Here is a 21,527-nt window from a genome sequence, read left to right as displayed (position 1 = left end):
TAGGATCTAGTATATGCGAAATCCTGAGAAATTAATCAACTATTAGAACTAATACATGAGCTCAGCCTAGTTGTAAGATAGAAATTCAAAGTGTTGTATTTCTGTATGCTAGGAATTAGAGAAGGCAATGGCAACCCACTCCAGTACTCTTGCCTGGAAAATCCCATGGACGGAGGAGCCTGGTAGGCTGCAGTCCATGGGGTCACTAAGAGTCGGACACGACTGAGCATCTTCACTTTCACTTTCATGCATTGGAGAAGGAAATGGCAACCCACTCCAGTGTTCTTGCCTGGAGAATCCCAGGGACGGGGGAGCCTGGTGGGCTGCCGTCTATGGGGTCGCACAGTGTCGGACACGACTGAAGCAACTTAGCAGCAGCATGCTAGGAATTATAGTACAAATGTGAAATTAATAAAATTCCATTTACAATAGCATAGAAGAATACTTTGATTTAAACCTAACAAAAGAATTGCAGAATTTGTATACTGAGAAATATAAAACATCATTGAAAGAAATTCGAGAAACACCTAAATAAATGGAAAACTGTCTCATGTTTGTGTATAGGAAGATTTCATATGGCAATATTCCCATCATTAAGCTTTATTTTCAGTGTGGTTGCCACTGAAATTCTGTCTTTATTCCAGAAATTGACAGATAATCATAAATTTGTGAAAAATCAAGAGTCTTGAGAAAGAGCAAAGTAGGAAGATTCACATTTCTTATTTCAAAACTTAGTCCACAATCATAGTTATTAAGACTGTGCTACTGACTTTAGGTTAGATATATACATTAATGGAATAAATTGAAAGTCCAAAAATAATCTCTCATATTATGGCTGTAGACTTTAGGCAAGGGTGCCGTGACAATTCATGGGGAAAGAACAGTCTTCAACAAATGATGCTTTGACAACTGAATATCCACATGTAGAGTAATAAACTTAGACCACCAACTCACACCATTGACCAAAAAGTAACTTAAAATGGATCACAGACCTTAATTTAGTGGCTAAAACTATAAAATCCTTAGGAGAAAACATAGGACTGTATCTTTGTGTACTTAAAGTTGGCAGTATTTCAATATGGCACCAAAAGCCTAAGTAACAACAACAACAACAAAATAGGTTAGTTGGGATTCATCAAAGTATGTTTGTTCATCAAAGGATACTGACAAGAATGTGAAAAGACAAGCCACAGAATGGAAGAAAATGTTTATAAATCATGTATCTGACAGATACCTTATATCTATAATATATAAAGAACTCTAACAGCTCAATATAATGACAAATAACTCAGTTAAAATAAATGGGCAAAGTTTTGAATAGCCCTTTCTCTAAAGAAAACATTCAAAGGATCAATAAGCATGTGAAAAGATACTCAACATCATTATTCATTAGAGAAATGTAAATCAGAACCACAATGGGATATCATTTACCCACTAGAATGGCAAGCATTAAAAAGATGGAAAGTGATTATCAATTTTTCAAATTAACTCTTATTAAGTGGGACGCAGGGTACCAGATGATGAGCCACATTTCAACAATAAACTGCAAAAGGAATTGAAGCAGAAAAGTTTATTCTTCACTGGTCCTTGAGGACATACCAGCATGCCTTAAGGTGTCACATGGAAAAGTTAAGGCACACTGCAGATAGAGTCAGCCCTGGGGTACATGCCTTTATTAGGGTTTGTGGGTGAGTGCTTTGGGGTTCCTGGACTAAGGCTAGATTCATTTCAAAAGAGCTGGAATTTGGTAAGCCATATGGGCGTCCACTGAAGGGGCACATAGGGATGGGCATGGAGAGGCAGGGATGACTGTGGATCACAAAGGCTGTTGGGGAAGTCGTATCAGGAACTTGTAATTGCTTGTGACTCTGCAGATTTCTGTCTGGAGCATGCATTTGTGTGGGGATTAATGTCAGTTTAAGGTCCATATGGGACTCTTGAGCAAACAAAATGAATGCTGAGTCGGCAGTACCATAGAAAAATTCAGCTTAAATTCTTCCACCCCAGTGTTGGCAAGGATGTGACCTATTGGGGCACTCATACATTTTTGTTAGAAGTATAAAATAATCCAAATGCTTTGAAAGAGAGTTTGGCTACTCCTTAAAAAGATAAACATAAAATTTCATATGATTCAGCAGTGCTACCCAGGTATATATGCAAGAGAAATGAAAATATACATCCTCAGGAAAAAAAAAACTTGTATATGATTGTTAATAGCAACATTATTCACAACAGCAAAAAGGTGGAAACAAACCAAATGTCCATAAAGTGATGAATGGTTAATCGAAATGTGATACATCCATACAATGAAAATCTAACTGGGCAATAAAAAGAAATGAAGTACTGACATATGCTATAAATATGGGTGATCCTTGAAAACATTATGCTAAGTGAAAGAAGGTAGAAAAATCCACATTATAGGATTCCATTTATATAAAATGTCCAGAATAGATAAATTTATGGAGACAGAGTAATAGTAACTTAGGGGAGTAGATATGGGTGGCTTGGGTGTGACTGCCAGTGAGAATGGAATTTCTTTTATGGAAGATAAAAATATGTTCTAAAGTTAGGTTTTAGTGATGTTTGTACAATGCTTTGAATATACTAAAAACATTTAACTTTTAATGAAGTATGTCTCAGTAGAGCTGTGAAAGCAGTATAGAAGTTTTTTTGTTTCTTTGAAGGACAAGTTTGTCACATCCATTTTTTAAAAAAATTGAAGTGTAGTTGATTTACAATGTTGTGCTAGTTTTGGTCAGCAAAGTGATTCAAGTTATACATATTTATGTATATTGTTTTTCATATTCTTTTCCATTATGGCTTATTACAGGATATTGAATATCCCTGTGCTATACAGTAGGACCTTGTTGTTTATCCATTCTATATGTAATAGTTTGTATCTGCTAACTGCAAACTCTCGAGCCAACCTTCCCCCACTCCCTACCCCTTTGGCAACCGCAAGACTGTTATCTATGTCTGTGAGTCTGTTTCTATTTCATAGATAAGTTCATTTGTGTCATGTTTTAGAGTCCACATAGAAGTGACATCATATGGTATTTGTCTTTCTCTTTCTTTATGACTTTGCTTAATAAGATAATCTCCAGGTACATCCATGTAGCTGCCAGTGGTATTATTTCATTCTTTTTAATGTAATCGCCATTTCTTAAAAGAAGAAGCAGTTTCCAGTGGTATTATTTCATTCTTTTTAATGTAATCTCCATTTTTAAAAAGAAGACAATTGTTTTCACACCAAATTTAACATTTTCACATTCTTCCACTGATATTGCTAGAATTACATTAAAATTTTTTTGTTAATGTTTTATTTCTACATTCCTCTATTTTCTGTTATTGCTTCTATGTTCTGTGCATTGAAGAAGGCAGATTATGAATTTTAAACTTATGTTTCTTATATTTTCTACCTATATTATTACTGTGGTTTTATCCGTATTTTCTTTTATCCTCATTTTATATTTAACACTCTCAGTTGTGTTTTCTGATTATGGGATAATACCTTTTGGTAGACTGGAACTGGTTATATATACACAGTATATCTGTTTTAGAACTGTTTGGAGGCTGACTGAGTATTTTAACTGTCTCGTAGATTTTACTTTCCTTACTGGTATTGTAATGGCAGCAACAGAACCTATCGACATGGAATAGCTCGAGGTGCTGAAGCTCCTCTTCTTGATGACTTTGTCATGTCTTACCTTTTTGCTCAGGTATGATTATATTATCTTCATTGTACATGTGTTAAATTATAAATATCTTGCTGTATAGTATATTTCTTAATCTGGAAATTATTTGCATATGGGAAAATTGATGCTCTGTATGCATAGCAGGTGCAGAGAGGTAACAAAATTGAGTCTTTTATCACTAATGTTTAATCCCTTAGCTTTTGGATGTACGTGCATGTGTGCCAAGTCGTATCCAACTCTTTGCTGCGACCCAGTGGACTGTAGCCTGCCAGGCTCCTCTGTCAATGGGGTTTCCGAGGCAAGAATACTGGAGGGGGCTGCCATTTCCTACTCCAGGGGATCTTCCTGACCCAGGGATCAAATTGGCATCTCTTGTGTCTCCTGCATTGGCAAGCAGATTCTTTACCACTGATGCCACCTAGGAAGCCCATGGCTTATGGATAATAGATGCTAATTTATAAAGATTCCTAGAGTTGGCCCTTTGAATTTTCTTTTTTATTTTAGTGCTTTAAATGATTTTAAGAATTCACAAAGTTTAGACTGAGTTTTACAGCATGATTCATGTAGACCTAAGTGGCCGTAATATAGGACAGTGAAATTTCTTTAGGGGGATTTTAAAGAAATTCCTAAACAGTTTCAGACTTTTATTAGTGGGTAGCGAAATGTGAAGAAAGTCAGTAACTGCATAAAAAGTGAACTACCAATATACAGTAGTATGTGTAGCCCCTCACAGGAGGGGAGCTAGTTGTTGATACTTAGCCTAAAAACTGTGTTCCAGTTACTTGTTTATTAATACTGTATGATTTTTGTGGTATTTTGGAACATTTTAAAATGCTTTCTTGTTTATAACCTTGATTTAAACAGTAATTGAAATGTTTTGTCATTAAATTACTTTTGAGTCTATGTGCTGCAAGAATGAGGAATAGTTAGTAAAGAAAGAAATTAGTGCTTTTATGTAAACATATGCTCTTGATATTCCCAAGGTATCCAGTCAAGTTCTAAATCACATTTGCTAATATCATGGGAAGTAATCTCACATATCCTCATAGCTCACATTTCTAAGATGTGTAGTAGATAGAGTTGTTTATGAGCAACAGATTAAAGAATATTTCTTTTTTGCTATATAGAGCAACTGACATTTTTATGTGTGAAGGGATATAATATACTTAATAAAGTTTATTATTTTAGCCATTTTTTAGTGATCAAAGCAGTGCTTTAATTCAGGGAATTCATATTGTGCAGCCTTTGCCTCCATCCATCTCCAGAACATTTTTCATCTTCCCAAATTGAAACTTTTTACCCATTAAAAAGTACCTCTTTGTTTCCTTCTCCTGACCTCTGGCAGCCACCTTTCTACTCTGTCTTTATTCATTTGTTTATTCCAGGTGAGCGCAGTTAAGTGGAACTATACAGCATTTGCTTTTTTGTGACAGGCTCATTTCTCTTATAATGTCTTCAAGACTCATCTGTGTTTGGAATGTGTCAGACTTTCCTTCCTTTTGAGGCTGAGTAATATTCTGTTGTATATACCACATTTTGTTTGCTCATGTCTCTGCTTGGAGAGTTGCTTTGCTTCTACTTTTTGGTACTTATGAGCAATACTGTAATGAACATGAATGTACAGATATCTCTGAGACCTTACTTTTAATTCTTTTGGATATATATCCAGAAGTGAGACTACTAGATCATATGGTAATTCTATTTTTAATGTTTTTAGGAACTACTATACTGTTTTCCATAGCGGCTGCACCGTTTTTACCTTACTGCCAGTGGCACACAAGTGTTCCTCACCAACACTTTTTGATAATGGCCATTCTGATAGGTGTAAAGTGATATCATGTTGTGATTTTGATTTGCATTTCTTTAATGATTAATTATGTAGAGCGTTTTTGTAAGCTTATTGGCCTCTTCTATGTTTTCTTTGGGGAAATTTCTGTTCAAGACTTTGCCCATTTCTTTAATCAGGTTATTTAGGGGTTTTTGTTGTTGTTGTTGTCTGGTTCTGGCTACTAACCCCTTATTAGATATATGATTTGCAGTGATTTTCTCCCGTTCTGTGAAGTGCCTTTTCACTGTTGACTATGTCCTGTGATGCACGAACATTTTAAGTTTTGATGTAGTGCAATTTATCTATTTTTTCCTTCTGTTATCTATACTTTTAGTGTCAAATGCAAGAAATCATTGCCAAATCTATCATTGTGAAGCTTTCCCTCTTTATTTTTTATAAATATTTTATGGTTTTAGCTCTTATATTTAGATCTTTGATCTGTTTTCAGGGTTTTTTTTAAAATTATAGTTAATTTACAGTGTTGTGCTAATTTCTGCTGTACAGCAAAGTGATTCATATATCCATATATACACTCTTTCATAGCTCCCCAGATGGTACTAGTGGTAAAGAACCCACCTGCTTTACCATGTAGGAGACACAAGAGATGCAGGTTTGACTCCTGGGTTGGGAAGATCCCCTGGAAGAGGGCACAGCAACCCACTCCAGTATTCTTGCCTGGAGAATCCCATGGATGGGGGAGCCTGGTGAGCTACTCCATAGGGTCATAAAGCGTCGGACACAACTGAAAAGACCTAGCATGCACACACGCACACTTTTCATATTCTTTTCAATTATAGATTATCATAGGATATTGAATATAGTTCCCTATGCTATACAGTAGAACCTTGTTATTTATCCATTCTCTAGTTTACATCTGCTAACCTGAAATTCCCAGTCTGTTCCCCCACCCCGTGGCAATCATATGTCTGTTCTGCGTGCCCAAGTCTGTTTCTGTTCCATAGATAAGTTCATATTTTAGATTCCACTTATAAGGGATATCACATGGTATTTGTCTTTCTCTTTCTGACTTACTTCACTTGTGTGATAATCTCTAGATCTATCCATGTTGCTGCAAATGGCATTGTTTCATTCCTTTTTATGGCTGAGTAGTATTCCATTGTATATACGTACCATACCTTCTTTATCCATTCATCTGTCAGGGGAGATTTAGGTTGTCTCTATGTCTTGACTCTTGTAAATAGGTTGCTGTGAACATTGGGGTACCTTTATCTTTCTGAATTACAGTTTTTTTCAGATATATGCCCAGGGGTGAGATTGCTGAATCATATGGTAACTCTGTTTTTAGTTTTTTTGAGGAACCTCCATACTGTTTTCCATAGTAGCAGTACCAACTTACATTTCCTTCAACAGTGTAGGAGGGTCCCCTTTTCTCCATACTCTCTAGCGTTTGTTATTTGTTATTACGTTTTAATGATAGCCATTCTCACCAATGTGAAGTGAGATCTCAGTGTATTTTTGTTTTGCATTGTTCCTTTGTCCATGGAGTTTTCCAGGCGAGAATACTGGAGTGGGTAGCCATTCCCTTCTCCAGGAAGTCTTCCCGACCAAGGGATCAAACCTGAGTCTCCTGCATTGCAGGCGGATTCTTTACCATCTGAGCCATTAGGGAAGCTCAACAATGAGTGATGTGGAGTGTCTGTTCATGTGCCTGTTGCCCATCTGTATGTCTTCTTTGGGAAATGTCTAGCTCTTCTGCTCATTTTTCAATTGGTTTATTTGTTATTTTGTTATTGAATTGTATGAGCTATATGTATATTTTGGAAATTAAGCCTGTTAGTTGCATCATTTGCAGGTGTTTTCTCCCATTATATAGGTTGTCTTTTTGTTTTGTTTACATTTTGCTTTACTATGTAAAAGCTTGTAAGTTTGATTAGGTCCCATTTATTTATTTTTACTTTTTTACTTCTATTGCCTTGACAGACTGACCATAGGTAGGATTTATGTCAGAATGTTTTGCTTATGTTTTCTTCTAGGAGTTTTATGGTGTCATGTCTTATATTGAAGTTTTTAAACCATTTTGAGTTTATATTTGTGTATGGTATGAGCATGTGTTCTAATACTGATTTATATGTGGCTATTAACTTTCCCAATACTACTTGTCTGAGGAGACTTTTTCCCAATTATTCTTGTCTCCTTTGTTGAAGATCAGTTGCCCGTAGGTGTGTAGGCTTATTTTTGGGCTCTCCATTCTGTTCTGTTGATTCGTGTGTCTGTTTTTGCACCAGTCCCATGCCATTTTTATTAGTGTAGCTTTGTAGTAATGTCTGAAGTCTGGGAGGGTTATGACTCTTGCTTTGTTCTTTTTCCTTAGGATCACTTGCTTTGTTATTTTTCCTTAGGATTATTTTGGTAATTCTGGGTCTTTTATGGTTTCATATAAATTTGAATATTATCTGGGAATTCCTTGGCAGTCTAGTGGTTAGAACTTGGTGCTTTCACTGCCAGGTCCTGGGATTAATCCCCAATTGGGAAACTAAGATCCTGAAAGTTGCATGGCATGGCCAGAAGAATTAGGATGATTCCTTTTAGTTTGTGAAAAATGTCATGGGTAATTTGAAGGGATTGTGCTAAATAAATCTGTAGATTTCTTTGGGTAGTGTGACCATTTTAACAACATTTATTCTTCCACTCTAAGTACATAGGATATCTTTCTGTGTCTTTGAATAATCTTTAATTTTCTTTATTAATGTTTTATAGTTTTTAGCATATAATGCTTTTACCTCCTTGATCAGATTTATTCCTAAGTATTTTATTTTTTTGAATAAAATAAAATTTTGTTTCAAAAGCAATTTTGTTTTAACATGCTCTTTGATATATCATTGTTAGTGTAAAAATGCAACCAAATTCTGTATGTTAATCTTCTATCCTACTACCTTGCTGAATTCTTTTATCAGTTCTAGTAGTTTTTGTGTGGAGTCTTCAGAGTTTTCTATATGTAGTGTCATGTCACCTGCATGTAAGGACAGTCTTGTATTTTGAGGTAATTTTTATATGCTGTAAGGTAAGGGTCCATCTTTATTGTTTTGCATGTGGATATCCAGTTTTTTCAGCACTATTTGTTAAAAAGGCTATTCTTTTTCTGTTGAATGGTCTTGGCACTCTTGTCAAAACCATTTGACTGTTAACCAACTTTTACATAGCTCCCTTTGTTTCAGTAGTCATTAAGGAAAGAGAAACAAGCTTCTGAGAATAGGGTACTATGAAATTATGACTTTCTGCTGCTTTTATGATTGTATTATTTCATCTGTTATGCATATATGGTTTATTTGGTGGCATGCTAGTTAAGTCCCATTGATAGGCTAGGTTTTCCTAAACTATTCATTGAGCTACATTACCATAATATTAGTATTATGACATCTCATACTTTTGATCTAGAAAAATGATAGGTGATTTCCAATTTTATCTTTCTAGAAGGGATTTTTCTTATCTAGGATGGCAAAATAATTTCATAATTGAGTCCTATTGTGTCTGGACACTACCACATGCAATTTTCTATTACTTAGTATCTCTACTTCTCTAAATCCATGCCCAGAAAATAAATAAGGTAATAGTTACTTATTCTTAGATTATATTGATGTCAGATTAGACTTTATGCATGTTTTAGACTAAATATAGCTAATTTTTTACTATAACTGTTTTCTTTCTTTTTTCCTGGCTGAATGTAGATAAAATTTCTTCGTTCAAATGTCAGCTGCCTACATGAGAAACTACTTTTCCACAGTTTTAATTAAATGAGTCAATTAAGTGAATCAGTTTTATTGATGGTTAAGAAGGCTAGTTTAAAATTTTGGCATTATATGCTTTGGCATTTGGGACTCTTTCATTTGTACTTTTTTCTAATGGTTATTTGGCTGATTCTGTTAGCACTGTTGTTAGCACTGCACTAATTTTTTCATATGTTTATTGCCTTTTGGGCATGAGTTCCACAGGATATTCTCATAAACAGAATTTATTATACTCTGGTCCCATATAATATATGAAACGGAAGCAAACTATTAAAAATAATCTACCTAGCCTTTGGTTATCTGTGGCTTTTTTAAATCAAGAATGATTTACTTGCCTATTTGCAGAAGTGGGACGAAATTAGTATTTGAAATTGAGCAAAAAGAAATATCCTTCTGTGAGTCAGTTTTGCCTTATCAATATTGAGGCCTTTGTTTTGGGTGGGTGTGTGTATGTGTGTACTTACTGGTTATTTCATGGTTTGTGCCTTTTAGGTAGTATATTTCTTTGATTATACAAAAATATTTTCTAATTTGAAAGTTAGCTACCAGATATACTTTTCAGTTCAGGTCAGTCGCTCACTCGTGTCCGACTCTTTATGGTCCCATGATTGCAGCACGCCAGGCCTCCCTGTCCATAACCAACTCCCAGAGTTCACTCAAACTCACGTCCATAGAGTCAGTGGTGCCATCCAGCCATCTCATCCTCTGTTATCCCCTCTTCCTCCTGCCACCAATCCCTCCCAGCATCAGAGTCTTTTCCAATGAGTCAACTCTTCGCATGAGGTGGCCAAAGTACTAGAGTTTCAGCTTTAGCATCACTCCTTCCAAAGAACACCCAGGACTGATCTCCTTTAGGGTGGACTGGTTGGATCTCCTTGCAGTCCAAGGGACTCTCAAGAGTCTTCTCCAACACCGCAGTTCAAAAGCATCAATTCTTCGGCGCTCAGCTTGCTTTACAGTCCAACTCTCACATCCATACATGACCACTGGAAAAACCATAGCCTTGACTAGACGGACCTTTGTTGGCAAAGTAATGTCTCTGCTTTTCAGTATGCTATCTAGGTTGGTCATAACTTTCCTTCCAAGGAGTAAGTGTCTTTAATTTCATGGCTGCAGTCACCATCTGCAGTGATTTTGGAGCCCCCAAAAATAAAGTCTGACACTGTTTGCACTGTTTCCCCATCTATTTCCCATGAAGTGATGGGACCAGATGCCATGATGTTCGTTTTCTGAATGTTGAGCTTTAAACCAACTTTTTCACTCTCCTCTTTCACTTTCATCAAGAGGCTTTTTAGTTCCTCTTCACTTTCTGCCATAAGGGTGGTGTCATCTGCATTATCTGAAGTTATTGATATTTCTCCTGGAAATCTTGATTCCAGCTTGTGCTTCTTCCAGCCCAGAGTTTCTCATGATGTACTCTGCATATAAGTTAAATAAGGTGACAATATACAGCCTTGACATACTGCTTTTCCTATTTGGAACTAGTCTGTTGTTCCATGTCCAGTTCTAACTGTTGCTTCCTGACCTGCAGACAGATTTCTCAACAGGCAGGTCAGGTGGTCTGGTATTCCCATCTCTTTTAGAATTTTCCACAGTTTATTGTGATCCACACAGTCAAAGGCTTTGGCATAGTCAATAAAGTAGAAATAGATGTTTTTCTGGAACTCTCTTGCTTTTTCCATGATCCAGCAGATGTTGGCAATTTGATCTCTAGTTCCTCTGACTTTTCTAAATCCAGCTTGGACATCAGGAAGTTCACGGTTCATGTATTGCTGAAGGCTGGCTTGGAGAATTTTGAGCATTACTTTACTCGTGTGTGAGATGAGTGCAGTTGTGTTGTAGTTTGAGCATTCTTTGGCATTGCCTTTCTTTGGGATTGGAATGAAAACGGACTTTCCAGTCCTGTGGCCACCGCTGAGTTTTCCAAATTTGCTGGCATATTGAGTGCAGCACTTTCACAGCATCATCTTCCAGGATTTGAAGCAGCTCAATTGGAATTCCATCACCTCCACTAGCTTTGTTCGTAGTGATGCTTTCTAAGGCCCACTTGACTTCATATTCCAGGTTGTCTGGCTCTAGGTGAGTGATCACACCATCGTGGTTATCCGGGTTGTGAAGATCTTTTTTGTACAGTTCTGTGTATTCTTGCCACCTCTTCTTAATATCTTCTGCTTCTGTTAGGTCCATACCATTTCTGTCCTTTATCGAGCCTATCTTTGCATGAAATGTTCCCTTGGTATCTCTAATTTTCTTGAAGAGATCTCTAATCTTTCCCATTCTGTTGTTTTCCTCTATTTCTTTGCATTCATCACTGAGGAAGGCTTTCTTATCTCTCCTTGCTCTTCTTTGGAACTCTGCATTCAGATGCTTGTATCTTTCCTTTTCTCCTTTGCTCTTCGCTTCTCTCCTTTTCACAGCTATCTCTAAGGCCTCCTCAGACAGCCATTTTGCTTTTTTGCATTTCTTTCCATGGGCGTGGTCTTGATCCCTGTCTCCTGTACAGTGGTACTAATCTCCGTCCATAGTTCATCAGGCACTCTATCTATCAGATCTAGGCCCTTAAATCTTTTTCTCACTTCCACTGCATAATCATAAGGGATTTGATTTAGGTCATACCTGAATGGTCTAGTGGTTTTCCCTACTTTCTCCTACTTTTAAGTGCATATTAATTTTTAAAAATAAAATTATTTTTTAAATTTATGTAAAACTTAATTTCATGAGATGTTATCATATGGAAGAAGGGAGATATGTGTATAAAATATGGATGATCTTTTCTCTTAGTTTAAGCCTTGGTTGGTATTTCAGCCATTATTATGGCTTTTACCTTTCTTATAAAGAAAATTGTTATTTTTAGAGTACTGGTACTTTTAACCTTGCTCCCATTGCATATTTAGTCTAATTTTATCTGTGTCCCTAAATTGTCTAGATCAAAATCTTAGAATTTCTGTTTTTCCATTTTCTTAATTCTTTTACATATAATTATAAAGTTAATGGGTTTTTCAGACTCTTTTAGTGTTTTTTCTTCTATACAGCAAAGCCTTACTCTCTCATATTTGAACCATTATTGCAGCCTCTTCAAGAGTCTCCTTGAATACACTATTTTCTTAAAGTCCTTGTATTATTGCTGCTTCTACCAGTGAAACAGGCATGATGCTTTAAGAAAAGATACTTTATGAAATGGATACATTTAAGAAAATGGTTCTCTATTGCTTCTGGAATCCAGTTGTTGAAGAGTACCTGTAGTTTGACCCCAACTTGCTTTTCCAAGCCTAATTCGCTCATTCACTTTACATGAATTATCTGCTCCAACCAAACTACTTTCCATCTCTGAACATGCCTTGTGCTTGCTTTTTGTGTCATTTCTTTTATTTCTGCATCCTGTTTTGTGTTAATCAAAAATATCTTCCGGGACTTCTCTAGTGATCCAGTGGTTGAGAGTCCACTTTGTGTGGTGCAGGAGTCATGGGTCAGGAAACTTAAGATCCCTCATGCCCTGCAGCAGCTGACCCACAGATCCTGTGTGACACAACAGAGACCCAGTGCAGCCAAATAAATAAATGAATAAATATATTTTACAAATTTCTTCATATTCAAAGAATACATGAAATTTTCATGTTTTTTGCAAAACTTTTCCTAGTTACTGCTGCTAGATATAATCTCAACTTCTTTTAAGTTCCTAAATCATCTGTTGTGTGGTACTCACTATACAGTGTCTGGCATTGTAATTTTTTTTTTTTTTTCACTTGTTTCACTTCCTGGCTACATTTTAGTCCCTTGGAGGCTGTGGCTACATCTTATATTTCTTTGTAGCCAAAACAGTCCTTAGTACAATACTTTGAGCATATTTGGAACTCTGCATATTTAATTGATTAATACCTATTCTAATTTAGGTAATTTTGATGTTGAAGATACAATTTGAAGGTAGAATCAGTGAAATAGGCTGATAATTGGGAACCTAATTTAAATCTTTGCAAAAGAACTTAGACTAAAACTTTATGGCAGTGTTTCAAAATCAAGGGAGGAGTTGACCTTGTTAAATGTATATGTTCTGAAAGTTATGCTATAGATTAAAATACAATAATAGATTAAAATGTGATAGTGAAACTTAAGTATTTTCTTCTATATTTTGTTTTTACTTTAGTGGCGGCATGATTTTTTACATGGATGGATAAAAGTACCCGTGACTCATGAAACACAGGAAGAATGTCTTGGGATGGCAGTGTTAGATATGATGAGAATAGCCAAAGAAAAGAATCAAACGCCACTGGACATCTATAGCTCTATCAGGTAATTTTCTTATGCAAATCCATATGAGTATGACTAGTTATAGTTTTTGTATAACTTATTTGTTTTTTTCCAGTTTGCCTGTATTTATTTTTTGGTGTTTTTTAAAAATTAAATGAAAAAAATTTTTAATTCCATAGGTGCTTTAGGATTTCAGAAGTTTCAAACAAATGATTTTGTATGTTATCATAACAATCCTTTTTCCCGTCTACCTCTATAGAATTCCTCCTCCTTTCCCTCACCCCACCAGAAACCACTAGTTCATTTTCTATATTTGTGAGTCTACTTTTTTTGTTATGTTTACTAGTTTTTTGTATTTTTTAGATTCTATGTATAAGTGATACTGTACACTATTTGTCTTTCTCTGTCTGGCATACTTCATTTAACATAATTCACTGCCAGTCCATCCATTTTGCTGCAAATGCAAATTTTCCTTTTTTATGGCTGAGTTGTATTCCATTGTGTGTGTATGTGTGTATATGCCACATCTTGTTAATCCATTCATTTGTTAATGGACACAGGGTTGCTTCTATATCTTGGCAATTGTAAACACTGCTGCTTGAACATTGGGTGCAAGTATCTTTTCAAATTAGTGTTTTTGTTTCTTTTGCATTTATACCCAAGAGTAGAATTGCTGTGTCATATGTTAATTTTAATTTTGATTTTTTGAGAAGCCTCCATACTATTTTTCACAATGTTGTACCAGTCTACATTCCTCCCTCACCAACATTTGATATTTGTATGATATTTTTTTTACTAATAGCCATTCTGGTGGGTGCAAAGTGACATGTCTTTGTAGTTTTAATTTGCATTTCCCTGATGATTAGCAATATTGAGCATCTTTTCATGTGCCTGATGGCCAACTGAAAATGTCTATTCAGTTCTTATGCCCATTTCTTAATTGGGTTGTTAGGTTTTCTGATGTTGAGTATATATGAGTTGAGAACTGACTCATTGGAAAAGACCATGATGCTGGGAAAGATTGAAGGCAAGAGGAGAATGGGACAACAGAGGATGAAATGGTTGGATGGCATCACCAACTCGATGGACGTGAGTTTGAGCAAGCTCCGGGAGTTGGTGATGGACAGGGAAGCTTGGCGCGCTGCAGTCCATGCGGTTGCAAAGAGTCGGACATGACTGAGTGAACTGAACTGAATCCTTTATCATTCATTTCATTTGCAAATATTTTATCCCATTCAGTAGGTTGTCTTTTCATCTTGTTGATGGTTTCCTTTGCTATGCAAAAACTTTTAAGTTTCATTAGGTCCCATTTATTTATTTTTTCTTTTGTTTTCTTTGCTTTAAGAGATGAATACCAAAAAATATATACTGTTATGATTTATGTCAGGGTATTTTTTGCCTGTGTTTTCCTTGAGGAATTTTATAGTATGCAGTCTTACATTTAGACTTTTAATTCATTTAGACTTTTAATTCAAAATCCATTTTGAGTTTATTTTTGTACGCTTGACATATAACATTATAAGGTATTTAAAGTGTACATCTACCTATATATTGTAAAACTGTTCCCTCTTTATTAATGTATCTATCACCTCACATAAATATTTCTTTATTCATTTATTGTGAGAACTTACATTCTACTCCTTTAGCAAGTTTCTGTTATATAATACAGTGTTATCAGTTATTGTCAGGTTTTACATTGGCTCCTTAGGCCTTATTCATGTTATAACACATCCAGCAGATTCTTAGACATGTGATCCACAGACTCAGAATTATTCTTCTGCATCTTGAATTCTGACAGTCATGTCTAATATGATTTTTTGAAATGCTACTCCTATTGCCCAGCTTTAATGGCTATAAGACTTCTACTCCTTTTGAAGCTATATACGACTACTGTAAGGATGCTTTAATTTTTTTTTTTTTTGAAGTTTGAAGACTAAACATTTGTTTTTACATATTATATATACCTACCTGATTATAAGTTTGAATATGTCATGAATCTGGTTAAAATTCTCTTTATTCCTAGAAATCCTTCTCTCAGTAACTGGCTTTTGTCCCTCTTTTTATGACTGCCCTCGTGTTAAATACCCAGTTGGCAGGTTATCAGTTTCTATATTTCCCTCTTTGGTTTTAGGTATTCTTGTTTTGTTTTCAAATGTCTGTTAGTCCTTAGTCCTATTAGTCCTTAGCCTATTAGTCCTTAATGTCTACTACGTCTAAGGGTGTAGGCCGGCCATAGGGAATGATTTCAGGAACTCACTGAAGTTACCTTAAAGATTCCAACATCTAAAGAAAAAACAAAAATGTTTCTGTTTTCCAGTAAGGCCTTGATCTTTATTAAAATCCAGACAAACACCTCTTAGGATAATAACTTACTCATTCATTTGTTCATTCATTTATTCATTTAACAACTATTTGTTGAATATCTGGTGTAGCAAGACCATAGTAGAACACAGTGAGTATAGATGTTGTCAGTAGAAACTGAAGGAATTGAAAGGGACATAGTTGAAGAACAGAGAAGCTTTGAGCCATTGAAAATGAATTTTTAAATATGAAGCCAACTCTAGACTTAAGCTATGGTGGAACATTATGGAGACATGATATTGTAAAAGTCTTGGCACATTATAGATTATGGTTTCTTTGAGGTCAGGAATTGCATCATCTATTTATTCTTTTTCCTGCCTATTTAATCTAGTGTCCTAAAACCAGTGAATGTGTAGTAATTGTATTTCTTTGATTATCTTTACCAGAATATAAATGCATCTGCAAAATTCTGCTTCATTTTTCATTTACTTTTAAAACTGTATAGATACTAAACATTCATTATAAGATTCCATGGTATTTTAAAACAGCTTTATTGAGATATAATTCATATAACATAAAGTTTACTTGTTTTAATTGTACAATTCAGTATTAACTATTGAGTTATAAAGGTTCTTTATATATTATGAATACAAGTCTCCTGATGTAGGTTCTCATGTATATGATTTGCAAATATTTTTCCTATTCTGTGGATTTTTTTTTTACTTTCTTGAAAGTATTATTTGCAGCACAAGAATTTAAATTTTGAAATAACCTAATTTATCTATTTTTTTGTCTTTGGTACCATGACCTTTTAATATTAGATAAATAATTTATCACTGTACTGAAGCAAATCATGCCTGATTAGCTTGCCTTCTTAATGCAATTTAATTCCCTGATGTTTTCCAAATTTTCTCTCATTGCTTATTTCTGAAAAATAATCAAGGAACTCTACTTTTTGTTAAAGTTTTCGGGATTGATGGAAGAACAGGTGAATAATTTGTTCTTTACCGAATGAAATAAGCTGCTTTGTTCCTAGAAATATCCAGTAGAGTATGCTTCTCTGACTAGTATAATACATAAAATAATACCTGTGTTATTCTTTCCCAGACTTAAAAAAATACCTGTACGATACGTCTCTGTGTGTCTGTGCCTGTGTATTAGGTTCATCTGTGTCTGTGAGAACGAGCCTTCGTGTCCACGTGTGTGCCTGTATCTGTGTGCTTGTGCATCTCCTTGTGCGTGTGTGTGTGTTAGACACTTAGCCTTCCCTATGCCAGATCCTGATTGCGCATTGTGGTTTTGGTGTTGGAATACAGAAAGTAAAGGAAATGGAGAAGGTTTTTCTGTTTCATTCCTCATCTGCTCCTTGAAATCCTAGGTCTGCAAAAGGAAGAGAGTAGAGAATGAAAAGTGTGTAAAGGAGACCCTGTTGAATTTGCGAACACTAGACCAGGGCCAAGGCCACTTAACATAGCAATGGAGATATATACCTCATATCACTAGACTCCTACACAGCTAAGCAGATACTAGAGTTCACAGTGGTCTATTCCAATTGTAATAATAAGATGCAGATTTCATGCTATGGTACAAAAATGGTATGTAAGATAAGACTTAACTTCAGAAGCTTTTAGAGCCTGAATTTTAGGCTACCTTAAAGGTTCAGGGCTTCTCTGGTGACTCAGATGGTAAAGAATATGCCTGCAATGCAGGAGACCTGGGTTCAATCCAGATCATGAGAAAGATCCCCTGGAGAAGGGAATGGCTTCCCACTCCAATATTCTTGCCTGGAGATTTCCATGGACAGGAGCCTGGTGGGCTACAGTCCATGGGGTCGCAAAGAGCTGGACGTGACTGAGTGACTAACACTTAAAGTTTCAGTATAACAAAAGCATCAAGAATAATGTTTCCATGCTTCAGGAGTTAATAACTGTGTGCCTTTTGAAAAATTTTTAGTGTTTCTAACAAAATCTAGCTACTTCCCATCACAGATGATACCAAAGCAGATTCATCATGTTCAAGAAACTATACATTCTTATAGTCTAGCAAAGGATGTATGTCTGTCGTTTATTCTAGGAATCAAAGTGGAAAAACTTTTTGTATTTTGTTATCTTAAACTCTTTTGGTTTCAAGACAAGCTTTCAAAGCCTTGTCAAATCAAGTAGCACTGGTGTTTATATAAATTGTAATCCAGATTTAATAGGGCTCTTGGTTTAGCTAAAGTTGTTGACAGAAGAAGGTAAAGTAGGAAGTATTTGTACTCTGATTGTATTTTTAAACCTTTCAGTTTTTTTCTAAACTTCCTGAGGCTCTCCTATATTCTATCCAGACTTTTGTTAAATTTTATATATTTTGTTTAGTTGATCAGTCATGTCCAACTCTTTGCAACCCCATGGACTACAACACGCCAGGCTTCCCTGTCCTTCACCATCTCCTAGAGCTTGCTCAAATTCATGTTCATTGAATCGGTGATTCCATCCAACCATCTCATCCTCTGTTGTCCCCTTCTCCTCCTGCCTTCAATCTTTCCTAGCATCAGGGTCTTTTCCAGTGAGTCGGCTCTTCACATCAGGTGGTCAAAGTATTAGAGCTTCAGCCTCAGTGTCAGTCCCTCCAATGAATATTCAGGATTGAGTTCCTTTAAGATTGATTGGTTTGATCTCCTTGCAGTCCAGGGGACTCTGAAGAGTCCTTTCCAACACCATAATTCAAAAGCACCAGTTCTTCAGCATTCAACCTTGTTTACGGTCCAGCTCTCAATCCATACTTGACTACTAGAAAAACTATAGCGTTGACTATATGGATCTTTGTCAGTAAAATAATGTCTCGTCTTTTTAACACACTGTGTAGGTTTGTCGTAGGTTGTTTTTCAAGGCGTAAACATCTTTTAATTTCATGGCTGCAGTCACCATCTGCAGTGATTTTGGAGCCCAAGAAAATAAAGTCTATCAGTGTTTTCCATTGTTTCCACATCTGTTTGCCATGAAGTGATGGGACTGGATGCCGTGATCTTAGTTTTTTGAATGTTGAGTTTTAAGCCAGCGTTTTCACTCTCCTCTTTCACCTTCATCAAGAGTCTTTTACAAATATATAATTGCCCTTAAAAGGAAAGGAATGTGACTTTTGAGATCTGAAAAATGAGTAGAATTTATTGGGTGAAGAGAGGTAATTGATGGAGAGTAGAGGCTCATGGAAGAGGCTTTGCAGCAGAAAGAAACATGGGGAGGATGAAGAGAGTCAGTATGGTTCGAGCTCAAAGAGTTAGTAGGTGATGAGGCAAGGGCTGGACCATACAGAACCTAGAGGCATGTTAATAAGGTTAAGAACACTAGGAAACTATGTGAGAGTATTGCCTGTGTGCTCAGTTGCTAAGTTGTGTCCAACTCTTTGCAGCTTTGTGGATTGCAGCCCACCAGGCACCTCTGTCCATGGGATTTCCTAGGCAAGAGTATTGGAGTGGGTTGCCCTTTCCTTTTCCAGGTTATCTTGCCAACCCAGGGATCAAACCTGTGTCTCCTACATTGGCAGCTGGATTCTTTACCACTGAGCTACCAGTGAAGCCCTATGTAAGAGTATTAAAGGAAGGGTTTAATACATAGAAGATTCCTATGACAACAGAGTAGAAAACTAATTTGAGGGCTGAAAGAGAAAATGGAAATGTGGGTCGCCTAGATAGTAAGGTCATTGCAGTAGTTCCTCTAGGAATTGCAGTTGAATGGGTTAATAATAAGAAAAATGGACAAAAAGAGAAATATTTAGAAGGGAAAATCAAGGGAAGATGGTGACAGATTGAATAATGGGGGTTGGTGGGGAGGTTATGTAAAGAATGATTCACGAGTTTCTGGGGCTTGTGGGAATAGGGGATCTTTAGTGCAGTGTACTCAGATAGGGAATGCTTTAGAAGAATCTTTTAGGGGAGGATGTTATGAGGACTCATGAATTTGGTTTGCTACGTTGTTTGAGGCACTTTTGAGACATCCACATTATATGGGTAAATTGACTTGACTATGGAGGATAATGTCTGAAACTTAGAAGTCTGGGCTAGAGCTAGAGTTATCAGAGTCGTTTGTATCTAGACTGAAAGAAAGTATAGATAAGAAAAGAAGAGGGCCCATAGTTAAGTCTTAAAGAATTCTAACAATTATCACCAGCTAAAGGGGATTGAGCCTGTAAAGAAGACTGGCAAAGTAGCCAAAGAAATGGGATGAAAATCAGGAAAACTAAGGGAAGAAAGTATCAAGGAGAGAGTGATTAACACTGTTGGATGCGTCTGAAAAATGGCAAGTAAAATGAACAAGGAATTTGGTTTTAGCAACATTCCTTGATCTTAGCAAGAGTGGTTTCTAGAGAATGATGGAACAGAAGCCAGATTGGAGTGAGTTAAGGAGTAAATGGAAGGTGAGGAAATGAAATTGGCTATATGAACTCTTAAAAAGAAGCCAGATAGGCTGTGGCTGGAGAGAGAAGAGGGATAAGGAGATTTTTATATTTAAGATGGGAAGAACTTTAAAACTTGTGGTTAGAAGATAAGTAATAAATAGGGTAAAATTCCCCAGAGGGTAGAGGTAAGTACATATCAAAGAAATAACTTTTAACAGATTTATACCTTATTTATTGTAATAGGTGGGAAGGAAGAAAGAATGAATGCACATGCGTAAGGTTTACTAGCATGATACTGGGGGAGTTCTGCTTAGAGAAGCTTTTTTATTTTCCCCTAAGAAAAACATGAAGTCGTTTTTGATAATAGAGAGAAATGTAGCTGAGGTGTAAGACAGAAGAGAAGAAGGAACTTTAAAAATATCAGAGATTTGACATAGTTGTGGGACTTGGGAAAATTAGTTGAACAGAGAAATGTCATAAAAGTGATAGTAGTGACAAAAGCCTGTTTGAAATTTGTGGTTATGAATTTATAATGCAAGCCATCTACCTTGTCAAATGACTTTTCCCAGCAGCTTTGGCTACTTGAACACAAGACTGATAGCTCTGTAAGGGGATTAGGGTAGAGCAGGGAAGGAAAGAAAGCAGTGATGTGCTAGTAAATGTTTAACAACAGTTCTTAGAGAAAAAAATATGATTTGTTTGTAACTTTTGCTGATATGCATGGTTTAAATACCATGTATCTGTGGCCAATTTCAAAGTAGCAATCTGAGATCACCCAATGCAGAGTTGAAGAAAGATGAGTAGCAAACCCTTTCCATCACTCACATAGAACCTCAAAAGCACATATAGTAGTAAAAATGTATAAATAAGTAAATAATGTAAAATAATTAGGAAGTGATGCCTTTTGAGTATTTATTGTCTATATTTAAATGTAATTTATTTGCAATTTTATTTAATTCAAATTTTAATGATGGCTCTATAACAGTACAAAATAATCATGAAACTATAATAATCTCTCAGCATCAGGCAGTTCCAGCACTCAGGTACGTGTAGGACAATGTGATAAGTGATTAATTATGGAGCAGTGCACAGAATGCTGTCAGACAAAGGGAATAGCGTCTAACATGGTTATAGAGACCCAGCTGTACCTTCAGAAATAAAACAGTCTTCCCTTTTTAGACACTTGAGCAGAAGGGAAATAAGTTATCTTCCTTCCTTAGGATATTTTACATAGAGATGGAAGTACAAAAGATTCAGAACATTTCCAAATAGAACTGTTTTTATTTCAAAGGGATTAATAGGAGTTATTGAAGCTGACCTGAGAGAATAATGAAC

At 35.9% G+C, this 21,527-nt stretch overlaps 1 protein-coding gene across 1 annotated transcript in view; it reads left to right on the top strand.

Moving 5' to 3' along the window:
- JAK2 (Janus kinase 2) overlaps positions 1 to 21,527 on the top strand; it is an 84,183-nt gene that overhangs the window by 25,180 nt on the left and 37,476 nt on the right. Inside the window, exons 3-4 of the mRNA XM_068973724.1 lie at positions 3,602 to 3,719; positions 13,411 to 13,556. Of these exons, the coding sequence (XP_068829825.1) occupies positions 3,602 to 3,719; positions 13,411 to 13,556 (264 nt within the window). The remainder of the gene's footprint in view (positions 1 to 3,601; positions 3,720 to 13,410; positions 13,557 to 21,527) is intronic.

This window comes from Capricornis sumatraensis, chromosome 6 (genome assembly GCF_032405125.1).
Source record: "Capricornis sumatraensis isolate serow.1 chromosome 6, serow.2, whole genome shotgun sequence".
NCBI lineage: Eukaryota > Metazoa > Chordata > Mammalia > Artiodactyla > Bovidae > Capricornis > Capricornis sumatraensis.
The sequence above is the reverse complement of the archived record's forward strand: the minus strand, read 5'-3'. Positions and strand labels throughout refer to the sequence as shown.